This window comes from Lactuca serriola, chromosome 6 (assembly GCF_051521515.1).
Source record: "Lactuca serriola cultivar US96UC23 chromosome 6, Lser_US96UC23_V15, whole genome shotgun sequence".
Taxonomy (NCBI): Eukaryota; Viridiplantae; Streptophyta; class Magnoliopsida; order Asterales; family Asteraceae; genus Lactuca; species Lactuca serriola.
In genome coordinates, this window is record NC_136413.1 from 113,703,562 (window position 1) to 113,716,621 (window position 13,060).

Sequence of the window (13,060 nt, forward strand, 5' to 3'; positions counted from 1 at the left end):
GCCTCGCACAATCTCTGCTTGAGGGTCTCAAACGCTACCTGCTGCTCAGGCCCCCAACGAAACGCTACCGACTTCTTGGTCAGTCAGGTGAGCGGTACTGCTATCTTGGAGAAATCCTGGATGAATCTCCTGTAATAACCTGCCAAACCTAGGAAACTCCGAATCTCAGATGGAGACTTCGGGACCTCCCACTGCATCACGGCCTCAATCTTGCCCGGATCTACCAAAATACCCTTCTGGTTGACGAGGTGACCAAGGAACTGCACCTCGCGCAACCAGAACTCGCACTTGGAGAACTTCGCGAAAAGTCTCTCCCTCCTCAAAACCTCTAGCACCTCTCTGAGGTGCTCCTCATGTTGCTCCTGAGTCTTGGAATACACCAAGATATCGTCTATGAATACTATCACAGACCGATCCAGCATCGGCCTGCACACGCGGTTCATGAGGTCCATGAACGCGGCCGGAGCGTTGGTGAGCCCAAACGGCATCACCACAAACTCATAATCACCATACCTGGTCCTTAAGGCAGTCTTCTGCACATCCTCGCCTCTGACCCACATCTGGTGATATCCGGAGCGTAAATCGATCTTGGAGAACCAAGACGCTCCCTGAAGCTGATCAAACAAATCATCTATCCCCGGAAGTGGGTAATGGTTCTTCACCGTTACCTTATTCAGCTCCCGATAATCTATACACATACGGTGCGACCCGTCCTTTTTCTTCACGAATAAAATTGGTGCACCCCAGGGCGAACTGCTCGGCCTGATAAATCCCTTGTCTAGCAGCTCTTGCAGATGCGTAGACAACTCTTGCATCTGTAGGGGGGCCAACCGATACGGTGCCTTGGCTATTGGAGCCGCACCATGTATTAGATCAATCCCGAACTCAACCTGTCTCTCAGGAGGTATCCCCGGCAAATCCTCCGGAAATACATCCGGGTAGTCTTGCACCACTGGAAACATCATCAACTGTCATCTTGCCCTTCTCCCGAGCATCTAAAACATAGGCAATATAGCCAGCGCAACCTTGCTGAAAGTAGCGCCTCGCTCTAGCTGCTGAACACAGAACTGGTCCGCGCTGTGGCTTGTCGCCCTGAATCACTAACTCTCCCCCACTGGGAGTGCGAACCCTCACCAACTGTAGCTCACAATCTATCACCTCCCCATTGGGGCTCAGCCAATCCATGCCTATTATGACCTTATTCCCTCGCAGGGGAATAGGGACCAAGTCCACTGGAAACTGCTCATCGAATAACTATAGGGAACACCCTCTGTGTACCCTTGCAACCCTAACGGTCCGATCAGCTGCTATCTCAACCTCAAGTGGACAATCTAGCTCCCTTGGAGCTCTGCTAAACCTCTTGCTAAGTGCAAGAGAGACGAATGATCGGGTAGCTCCCGAATGAAACAATACTGTAGCTGAAATGTCGTTCACCGAGAACGACCCTATACAAAACATATAACCATAAGAAACAACCAAAAATAAATACAGAGATAAGGGAAAAATACATACCCGCCACCACATCAGGAGTCGCTCGCGCCTCCTCTGTTGTCAGCTGGAAAGCCCTACTCTTCACCACCGGCGTCTCGACTCGGCCCTGACGGCCATCTGAAATCCTCAAAGTAGCAGGAGCAGGTGCTGACCTTCCCCGCAGCCGCTAAACTCAGACACTGGGACTTTTTATGTCCCTTCTGACTGCACTGGAAGCAAATCAGATCTGATGCCGCAACGGTGGTAGTAGTGGCTGTACAATCTCTGCTTATATGCCCAGTCCGACCGGACTTGTAGCAGCCGGCACTCCTTGCCTTGCACGCCCCATCGTGCAATCTCCCACACTTGCCACACCGAGCGTGGCTCTGCTGACTCCTAGCTCTATGATCTGAAACCTTGGGCTTTTTGCCCGAACTCCCTGAACCTGGAGCCGCCTCCGGCTTCCTCTTTCTCTCCATCTCTAGGTCAATCTCTCTCTCGAGCCCTAGCAATCATGTCATCTAACGTCTTACAACTGGACCGGCTCACGAACTGGCGGATATCACTCCGCAGCATCTCATTATAACGGGCTTTCTTCATTTCCTCATCAGCTGCGTACTGAGGAACGAGAAGTGCCCTCTCTCTGAACTTGGTGGTAATTTCCGCCACTGTCTCTGTAGTCTGAATCAAATCCTAGAACTCGCGTGCTAACTGCTGCACCTCAATAACATGTGCAAACTCAGCTTTGAACCTAGTATAAAAGTATGTCCAGGTCATGGCATCCAAAGTTGCGTCATCCCCGATGGCATGACCAAACTCCTCCCACCAATCTCATGCCCTATCCTTCAGAAGACAGGACGCCAATCTGACATTGTCCTCCTCGGGACATCTGATCGTGCGGAATGTGTTGGCCACATCCGCCAACCATCTGGTACTCGCAATGGGGTCCTGCGCCCCGTGGTAATCTGGAGCTCCACATGCACGGAACTCCCTGAAGGTAAGCGTGCGCGACCCCATCATGGCCGCTACCTCAGCACGGAAAGTGCTCAATCTCTCGTCCATCAACTCTAAGATACCCTACTTGATCGAACCAAAGATCACAGGAGTCTGCTCAAGTATGGTGCGAGTAATTTCTGAAGAGAGAAACTCCCTAGTCTGCTCATCCATCTGCCCGGCCTTTGGGTCTGATCCTGATCCCCCTTCAGCACCTGAACTGCCAACTGCTGGTCGAGGGCGCAATACCACCATTCTGAAAACACATCAAAATAAACTTCAGGATCATAAATATATCTCGAGGGATCACTACTATCACAAGTTTCCTGGTCTCATCTCAGCTTTCTTGATTTGAGTACGGATCCTCTGCTTTCAGTAGTATGGGCCCATACTACCTTCCACATCTATCCATACTTTCCTCAAGAACTGCCTTGACTCCACCAAGTCACTTTACAACTACTGATCTCGGCTACTACCTTCCTAGGCTTGCCCTAAGGAACTTCTGACTCCACCCAAACCAGTCATCAGCTGCTGAAGGCCTCCTTGTAATGCCAATTAGCCATTACCTGAATACCATCACATGTGGCGAGGCTCAGATAATCCTTCGAGTAAAGACCCGTCCCTACTACGGTCAGACTCATACCAGAGCTGCGCAATAGGGCCAAATCTAGCACTCTGAGATTATTCAACCCTGTTCACATGTGACGTGACGTATTCACCTAATGGCTAACTCCCATCACTCAGAGCCCCACAAAGCACAAAGCAAGCAGCATTCAGACACAGAAAAACTACTCAAGCAACTCTATCCTCATAACAAGGACCTATACTAGCATACAATGCTAAGCTCATACTATCAGGCATAACCTAAACAAGCTATCCTACTGCTGCCTACTCAACTAGTATGCAATTCTCATAAGGATGAAACACATATAGCAGGCACATAAGGCATCCTCTTATATCCTTAGTCCTATTCTAGCATGTTGTTCTATTGAAACTGAAACTGATAACTCATAACATAAACTCGTATGGGTAATTTGGGAGTACTTACTTGAGCTCGGCTGATCGCATGCACCACACCCCTTTTCTCTTTTCAAAGTTCTTTTCTTTCTAAAAATTCTTTTCACTTTTCTAAAACTCTTTTCTTTTGAAAACATTTTACCACTTCCTTAGTTTGAGTTCAGACACACCCGAAAGTGTGCCCGAATCCCTCAAACCAAGGCTCTGATACCAACTTGTAACATCCAAAAATACGACCAAAATTTTTTTTGTTTTAATGATAATAAAAACCATATACTGATCGTCACATCATAAAACCATGTGTCAAATATCTCAACCCATAATAAAATGTCATGAACATTTGTGCCAAATCAAACTATGAATCAAAACAAACTCCCAGGAAAAAGACTGAAGTTGTGGTGTGTGCGATGCCATCATCCCGAGCTCTTCCCTTTACTTGCGGAAGTACCTGAAACCAAAACTAAAACTGTAAGCACAAAGCTTAGTGAGCTCCCCCAAACTACCACATACCATACAATAACATATAAAGCATCTACTGGGCCTTGCCCACTGCATCGGATCGAAGCCCAGAAACTAACCAGGGCCTTGCCCTCTGCATCAGACCGAAGTCCGGAAACTAACCAGGGCCTTGCCCTCTGCATCGGACTGAAGTCTGGAAACTGCATCGGACCAGAGTCCGGAACTAACCAGGGCCTTGCCCTCTGCATCGGACCGAAGTCCGGAACTAACTGCATCAGACCGAAGTCCGGAACTGATTGGGACCTTCTCCCCTGCATCGGATCGAAGTCCGGAACTGACTGAACATAACATAGCATAAACATATCAATTAGCATGAATACATATACTGCATACTGCATCAGAACAGAGTCCGGAACACATAACACAAAACATGCTTGAATCACAAAGACATCAAGCACCCTAACTACTGCATCGGACCGAGGTCCGAAACTACTGCTAACTAAACGGGCCGGCATTGTGGCCGTAGACCCATTCCTACTGGAAGGAAACTCACCTCGTAGCCTAGCTGCTGAAAGAACTGCTCCGAAATCTGTCTGTTGCGGCTCCGGTTTCACCCCGACTACAATTTCCATAAGTACCATCAATCAAATACTGATAATAATACTGAGGGTAAAATGACTCTCTTACCCTTGGACCAAGTCAACCTAACGGTCAAAGTCAACATTCAGTTGACCTGACTCGTCGAGTTGGGTCACCAACTCGTCGAGTCCTTACTCTTACTTTCTTGCTTCTACTCGCTACTACTCGTCGAGTTTTGGCACAAACTCGACGAGTTCCTCTTTGTTACTAACACTCCGACAATCTGCATCCGACTCGCCGAGTTGTATGAACAACTCGTCGAGTTCTCCTTCATCAGATGAACACTCTAGCTGTGACTCGCCGAGTTGTATGAACAACTCGTCGAGTCTGTTCTTAAGGCATGAAGATTGCCTTGGACTAGCCGAGTCAGGGCATTGACTCGCCGAGTTCTTCTACGAATGAGTCTAAGCCTCTAGCTCACCGAGTCCATCTCTCGCTCACTGGTTCCACTCGGCATAACTCGAAAAGGGGAAAACAGGGGACTCGCGACTTGACTCGCCGAGTTTGAAGAACGACTCGCCAAGTCTGAAGAACGACTCGCCGAGTCGTATACATGCAAACACTATATACTCGATTCTGCTTGAAACCAGTCCATTCCATTCATAGATCTGGGTTCTTGGGGCTTGATTAACACGTAAAGTTTCCAACTTTACGTGTAAATAACATCAAATGAAGGTTTTAGGGTTCAAAGCACACTATAAGAGTAGATCTAGAGCTTTCATGCAAAATGGCTCCATAAAGGTGCTAGATCTAAGCTTCTGGAACTCAAACCTAGCTAGATCCGAAGGCTAATCAACTCCCATGAGTCGTCTATGCTACTACTAAGCCAAGAAATGGTTCACGAATAGCTTTAATGGCTTCAAAAAGGGGATTTAAGCATAGAAACAGAAAAGGGCCAAGATATACCTTACTATCTTCTGAAATTCCTCAAGGATCTAGGATCTCCTTCTTCTCCTCTTGATCTACCTTCCTTTTTCTCTCAAGATCTTCAAAGAAGCACACCAAAATCACACAAAAATGCAAAGAGGGCTCTAGGGTTACGAGAATGATGCTCTAAGGGGTGATGGGGGGCTGACTAGAGGCCCCAAAAGTTGTTTAAATAGGGTGCAAACCCTTGAATTAAGGGTTTCATCTAGACTGGCGGACTCGCCGAGTCCGGAATATGGACTCGTCAAGTCACCAACTTAAACGTGCTCGAAATCCCGAATCTACTCGACGAGTCCAACTACTGACTCGTCGAGTTCCCCCTAAAACTTGAAGAAAAATAAATATATAAATATCATACCAGAATTGGGGTGTTACACATGCATCACTACCAGCTTACATAACAGGCATAAAGGGATTTCTCCTAATCAGGCATCTCACCATGCAACACTAAACAAATCCTTAACCCTAATCTAACTTTCAATTCTGAAAACCGTAATCTGACTTTAAGCCTTGCAATGGCTAAAGAGGGCTCAATCCTCAAAACCCTAACTTTCACAACATTCAAAGTCACTTAACTCATGCATGGGCCAAAGGAAACAATCAAGCAACCAATTTTATGAACCAAAGTATCCTCACACACCTAAAAGGGCAAATAATAAGCTCTGAAGTGCTCCAACTCATAGAGATCCAAAATTTGGGACAAATAAGTCATAAATGACCATCAAATGAGATCTAGAAGAAATATCAGCAAGGCATGGGCCTTATACCTTCAAAAGATGCACAAAATGAAAGAGTTTCTGGATCCACAAGCTTGCATGCAACACCACCTTCTTCAATGACCTTTTTCCTCAACAAGAATGCACAAAATTACCAAAAAGGATCCAATATCCTCAATCTCAAGGCTAGGGTTCGATATAAGATCTTAAAGGGAGCGGAGGATGACTATAGGAGGTCCAAGGGTGTGATAATGTGTTTAAATAGGGGTGAAACCCTAAAAATTAGGGCTTGCATCTGCTCACGTATGCCCGACGTACTCCCTCAAACACCCAACGTACGATGCCTCTGTCCCGACTCACTTAATGGCTTACGCCCAACGCACACACCACATACGCAACTTAGCCCAAAATACTCAAAACTTCAAATGGTCATAACTTCTTCATTCCAACTCCGTTTTCGATAATCCTTATATCCATGGAAAGGTATTGAGGATCTCTACAACCCTATCTAAATAATTTTTACTTAAAAACGCATCGAACTAGAATCCTTAATTCAACAAGAAGTTTGAAACACCACTTCCCATTTTACTCTTTGATTCCAAAGCACAACTGAACTCTTGGATCACACAATCTACATTACCCACATCTAAATGGGTCTAAACCTGTCTTTCCCAAAGCCCAAAGCCTTATGATACTTGATCTTCAGGCCACACCCTAAATTATGAAACAACTCGAAACAGGGTGTTACAGTTTGCTAAGGAAGATGGGGGCGGTGAGCTAGGGTTTGTTAAAGAAGATGGCCGCCTCTCTAAACTCGTTTTCCAGGTCGTAGTGGTTGTGATGTTCTGAATCTCCGATCATGGTGACGTTTTCCAACGAGAGAGAGAGAGAGAGAGAGAGAGAGAGAGAGAGAAAGAAATATTTTTTTTTATCGTTTTTCTTTTAATCATAAAAATATTTAAATAAAAAAACTGGAAAAAACAAGGGTAAAATCGTCATTACAAAAAAGTTTAAAGTAAATTGGACCAAACTTGCATTAAAATAAAAACTTTGGACCCGTGGTGCTAGTCCACCATTTTTTGTGACCAAAGTGATAATTTTCAACAAACCATAGGGACCATTTGTGTAGTTTTGTCACTCCTAAACTACTTCTTAAATCCACCTATGTGAATACGAGACTTGAACCTTCAACCTTAAGGAGGGAGGGCAACACCAGATACCGTTGAACTAGTACAATGAATACAAATTACATGATACTAGATGTGTACCCGTGCAAAACAACGACGATAAATAACTTTTTTGGCGAATAATTTTCTTATAGAGAATTAATTATTAGATTATATTATTAATCATTATGTAAAAAAAGTTATCACTTTTAAATAAAATATTTATGTTTAGACCTTATATTTATATTGCGTGTTTATACATTTAATGTAAATTAAGTAATATGAGTGTTTAGTTTAAAAATTTTAAATTAAATTATATAAATGAAATTAATATTTTAAAATTATAATTTTGTTTCAAATTTAAATTTCTTAATAACCTTTTTAATTTAAATTTCAAAATTTTAAAAAATATTAATGATATTTATGCATAATTTATTTATATAAAAAAATACCTTTTAAAAAATCAAGATATAACATAAAACTAACACTGTGTATATGATTTTTTCGGAGTGAGTTCATATAAATATAATTATACTAGTTTATAACCCGTGAGAACCACGGTTATAAAATTAATCAAACTTTTATACTAAAAAACTCAAAATGTTAATCAGTTATTTTAAATAAATTATTAATTTAAAAATATTTTTATTAGTTATATGAAATTATAATCGTTGATTCAAATAAATATGTAAAATTGATTTTTAATATATATTAGATATTTTTTATTTGTGAATTAATGAAAACAATAATATAAATTTTAAAATTTAAATTTAAAATAGATAATAAATACATTGACAAATAACATCACATTAATAAGGAGGTCTAATAAATTTAAAATGGAGAACTGACAAGTGACAACACATTAATTAAAGGTCTAATATGGTGACACATGACAAAAACACTACTTTTTTATTAATACAGATATTGAAAATTCATTTTTGCCAAAAATGAGATTGGTGCACATACGCGTGCTAGTACGACCAATAAATATCATCTACTGAAACTACAGTTGTTGGTAGGTTCACCAGTTCATCCTCCTGTTATTTCAACACACCAGACGACTCCATTACTGCAACTTCGTCCTTCTTCCTAATCTCCTCGCAAGGACCCCCACTACCATCAACCTCAATCCCTACATATTTTGCCATTATTGTTCTAGATTTCTGAAATGGAGGTCGACACCAGCCCCCATACACATACAACCTTCGATCGAACCCCAAAACAACCACCATATCCTCTATACTCCGACGAACATCACCGTTCATTAAAACTTGATCACGAAAATTCCAAAATGGGAGCGTCCTTGTTTTCCACTCTCAACCCCAGCATTCAGCCTCCGTCACCGGCGGCGGATGTTAAATGTCAAAGCCCTACCTATCACTCCGACGCCGCTATGAAGCTTCAAAAGGTCTACAGAGGTTATCGCACCCGTCGCCTCATGGCAGATTCTGCAGTCGTTATTGAAGAACTCTGGTACTGATCTTGTTTATCACTATATATAACATCGTTTTTCATGGTTAATTACTCGATTAACGTAATATATTTTGAAGGTGGCAAGCCCTTGATTTCGCCAGATTAAATCACAGCACAATTTCCTTCTTCAATTTCCAAAAACAAGAATCAGCAGCTTCCCGGTGGAACAGAATCTCTTTGAATGCTTCTAAGGTACACCAAACAAACACAATACCAAACAAAATTACATTTCCCCCTTTTTGGGGTAAATTTTGGTTGTGATTTTGATAGTTGTAGCTGTTTTTTGTTGGTAATTAACTCCAATTTTGTTTTTGGCAGGTGGGTAAGGGTTTGTCATTAGATGCCAAAGCTCATAAATTAGCATTCCAACACTGGATTGAAGCTGTAAGTATAATCAACCCAATCCTTCAAAAACTGATGATTATTTATTTCTTACTATGTCTTCACAAATTGATATTCCGAGTAATTACAGATTGATCCTAGACACCGATATGGTCATAGCTTGCACTTGTATTATGAAGAGTGGTGCAAAGCTGATGCTGGCCAACCTTTCTTCTACTGGTGTGTATACCTGATTTACATTTTTACTACGAAATTTTATTGCATCCTTTTTACAGATTGCAAAATACTTATACTCTAATTGTTACTGTTTTAACTTTCCTGATATTTATCATCTATCAAATAGATTATGGGGGATATAAAGAAAAATCGTTATGTCCTCCATTATATGAACAAGATCCACTCCACATATTTCATATTCTAAACTTTTTGTTGGACTCATGTAAAGTGGGTTTTGGAGAGTGTGTTTTTAATTTTTATGAATAAGTGGAAGTGTGTGATCAATCGTGTTCTTGACTTCATGTGCTGGCCCCACGTGATAAAGTTGAAAGTTTGGGATCAATAATGATCGATTTTTGGCCAAAAATAAGTAGGAAAAATGTGTAAATCAAAATTGTGCAATAAATCTTTATTGGAAATGGTTGCTATCACGTTAATTGATGATGAATGCAAAGTTAGAGGTGGCAAAATGGGAATATTAAATAATAAATTTTTGTGGTTCATTTTCTTTCGAAAGAATAATTCTTTGGATAAATTAATTTACAAGGTTGTTATGATTTAAATATTACAACCCGTTTGATATGTTAGATTCTCAAGATTTATATATTTATTTTTTATTTTTTTTATTTTTTAATTTTACTCGTCTTATTTGTAGGACATAAAATATAACCGAAATTAATCTTTTTTAGTAAGTGAGTCGAAACTGGCGTTCTCTTTTATATTTGTAAATGAAAATATTTATTGGAAATGATTATTTTATTTGTAATTGCTGATGAATGCAATGTCGTAGGTAGCATGAGTTGTGGGTCAAAACAGGTGTCATTGACCTTTTGTCAATTTTCTTTGATTATATATATTAAAATTAACATTTTAAAATGCCACTATAACAATAAAATAATAACTTAGTTTTTTTTTTTGTTTGTAATGAAGCGAATATTTGATATAATGACTCATTTCTATCCTTTCACATTCAATAAAGTGTTTTTATCCATGTGATTCATCACTGGGATATAAATATAAGGTGACTCAATCATTTTTCTAGGTAAATAGGACGAAATTGCTACCTTTATACAGTCTCATAATAGCCTTTCATTTTCTTTTCAAAAGAAATTAGAATTTAAATTTAATTTAAATCGTATATGTAAAAACAGTTTTAAATTAAACTCGTATTTTCTTGAAGGTTGGATATTGGAGATGGACGAGTGGTTGATTTAAAAGAATGTCCAAGATCAAAGCTTCGTGAGCAGTGCATCAAGTATCTTGGACCTGTATGTTTTTCATGATTTATTTTCACTTAATTTTATAAAAAAAAATTACAAACAAGATTATTATTAATAATTTTACGATCATATAAACAGCAAGAAAGAGAGAATTATGAGTATGTCATCATTGAAGGCAAAATCGTTCACGTTCTAACTGGACACCTACTCGATACAAAAAATGGAGAAAAATGGATATTTGTTACTAGTGCCTCTAACAAACTTTACGCTGGCGAGGTGAGATTTTAAAAACGTTACACAATACATCTATACATGAACAAACGCATTCTTGAGAATTTAGCAAATAATTAAACATTTTTTTTATTATTATAATTGGAATTTATAGAAAAAGAAAGGAAAGTTTCATCATTCTAGCTTTCTCGCCGGAGGAGCTACTTTAGCTGCCGGAAGGCTTGATGTAGACAACGGGACACTTAAGGTATAACACAAATCCACTGCGTAATATATGAATTTTACTTTTTTGTTTAATATAGATAAATTTGCTCTCAGTTATATTTCCAATTTACAAAAAATATTTATTTATACAGTAGATGATACTAGATGCAAAAAAGAAAAATATAAAGGTATTATGTCACTTGTTACTTTTATAAACGAATAGACATGTGCAACTTTTGATGACTATGCTATCGTCAAAATATTAAAATATATTTGTTGATGACTTGTGAGTTGTGACCTTGGTCAATGGTCATCACCTAATATATTATTATTTAGTTCTTAAATAATCTTCATTTAACATTTTGTGTTTTGTTTTTATGTTGTTTTTTAGACTATCTCTCCGTATAGTGGACACTATCGTCCAACTGATGAAAGCCTCAAGTCGTTCTTATCTTTTCTCAAGGAAAATGGTGTCGACCTCGATAAAGTTGAAGTACGTAAATTTTTTCTCCAATTTTATTATTTTATTTCATTTATGTGAAAAATTAATTAGTTATCCGCTTGATCCATTACAAAATGCTCACGTCATATTCCTTTTTATTACATGCGTCATATTCCATTCATGTGAAAAATAATTGGTTATAGGTTTGGGAGTGTGGGGCCTTATAAAAGTAATTAATAATTTCTCACATTATTGTTGATGTTGATATTTTTCAATTTGTGAGGGGATAAAGTGAATATTTTATATAAGTCGTTACTTTTGTGTGATTAGATAAAAAAGGCAAATGAAGATTACGAGAACTATGAAAACAAGAAAATGAGTCAAAATGGATCTGAAATTGAACTCGGGAATATTCCAGTTTCTTCCGATACCCCGGAATCGGAAACCCATCGTGAACCGGAATTGGAATCATTGTTTCCGGTTCCGGTTGGTGAAGTGGTGGAGAAGAAGAATAATGGTTGTTATAAAAGGAGTCTGTCTGGGGGTCTTAATAGTCCAAAAGCCGATGTGCCAAAGAAAGCGATACTAGAAAGGATTAATTCAAAGAAAGTGGCATGTTCCTACCAGTTAGGAAACCAGCTTTCTCTGAAATGGTCAACGGGGGCTGGACCAAGGATCGGCTGCATTGCGGACTACCCTATTGAACTGAGGATGCAGGCTTTGGAGTTCACTAATCTCTCTCCAACTCCAAGGGGGAACGGCCGAATGGTTTTTCCATCACCTAAAAATAGTGGTAATTAGCATAAATGATAATCACATCCAGGTTACTTTAATTGGGTGTAAAATGTGAATTAGTTTGTATCAAGTTTGGATTATTATAATTATAAAATAAAATGTTATGTTTTGTTTCCATCATGTGGTAAGGAGAAGGCTACAAGTTCACAAAGCCACCACAATCTGATCCATTCCAAGCACCATTTAACTCAATGTTTTCGGCAATACAATTTCAGTATCAAACACAATCGCTATTTAAACTAATGTTCTTGCAAATGTGTATATAACAATTATGCAACGATTTCCTACTATGGCAAATATTGACACAATATGATGATACACAGTCAATGCAAAGTCCTTCACAATTTGTGTTGAAAACACAAAAATGAATATATCCGATCTTAACCTCAAAATTCTGATGACAGTGATGAAACCCAACCTGACATACAAGACGAAGAATTATAGAATGAGTCGCTGGATGCACACCCTCCACGTGCGATGCTTACTTCGAAGAAGAAAGCAAGACAATGGAGCGATGCTTACTTCGAAGAAGAAAGCAAGACAATGGAGCGCTAACAAAGAAGTTGTGTCTGGCCAAGGCTTAGGTCAACTTTTTAAAAGACTTAGTAACCGGAAATCAACAATGAGCAACATCTTTTTGGATGCGGGTTCGAGCATATTTTAAAACAACAATTGGGAACCTCTCATTGTAATATCTATAAAGTGACCTTCAAGTTCCATAGTAACAAAAAAAAAAGCCAACTGAGAAAA

General features: G+C 39.6%; 1 protein-coding gene across 1 annotated transcript; it reads left to right on the forward strand.

The window, feature by feature from the left end:
- The first annotated feature begins 8,332 nt into the window (after positions 1-8,332).
- Positions 8,333-12,425, forward strand: LOC145056682 (IQ calmodulin-binding motif family protein). The gene is made up of 9 exons (XM_079004389.1): positions 8,333-8,860; positions 8,938-9,052; positions 9,179-9,244; positions 9,333-9,421; positions 10,599-10,686; positions 10,777-10,914; positions 11,024-11,116; positions 11,465-11,566; positions 11,846-12,425. The coding sequence occupies exons 1-9, from the start codon at positions 8,556-8,558 to the stop codon at positions 12,314-12,316; spliced, it is 1,467 nt and encodes a 488-aa protein (XP_078860515.1). The 5' UTR covers positions 8,333-8,555; the 3' UTR covers positions 12,317-12,425.
- Positions 12,426-13,060: the final 635 nt, after the last annotated feature.

Coding starts and splice junctions, on each gene's coding strand:
- LOC145056682 (XM_079004389.1), top strand. CDS start 8,556: ATGGAGGTCGACACCAGCCCCCATACACATACAACCTTCGATCGAACC. Junction 10,687..10,776: donor GCATCAAGTATCTTGGACCT/GTATGTTTTTCA, acceptor TCATATAAACAG/CAAGAAAGAGAGAATTATGA. Junction 11,567..11,845: donor TCGACCTCGATAAAGTTGAA/GTACGTAAATTT, acceptor TTGTGTGATTAG/ATAAAAAAGGCAAATGAAGA.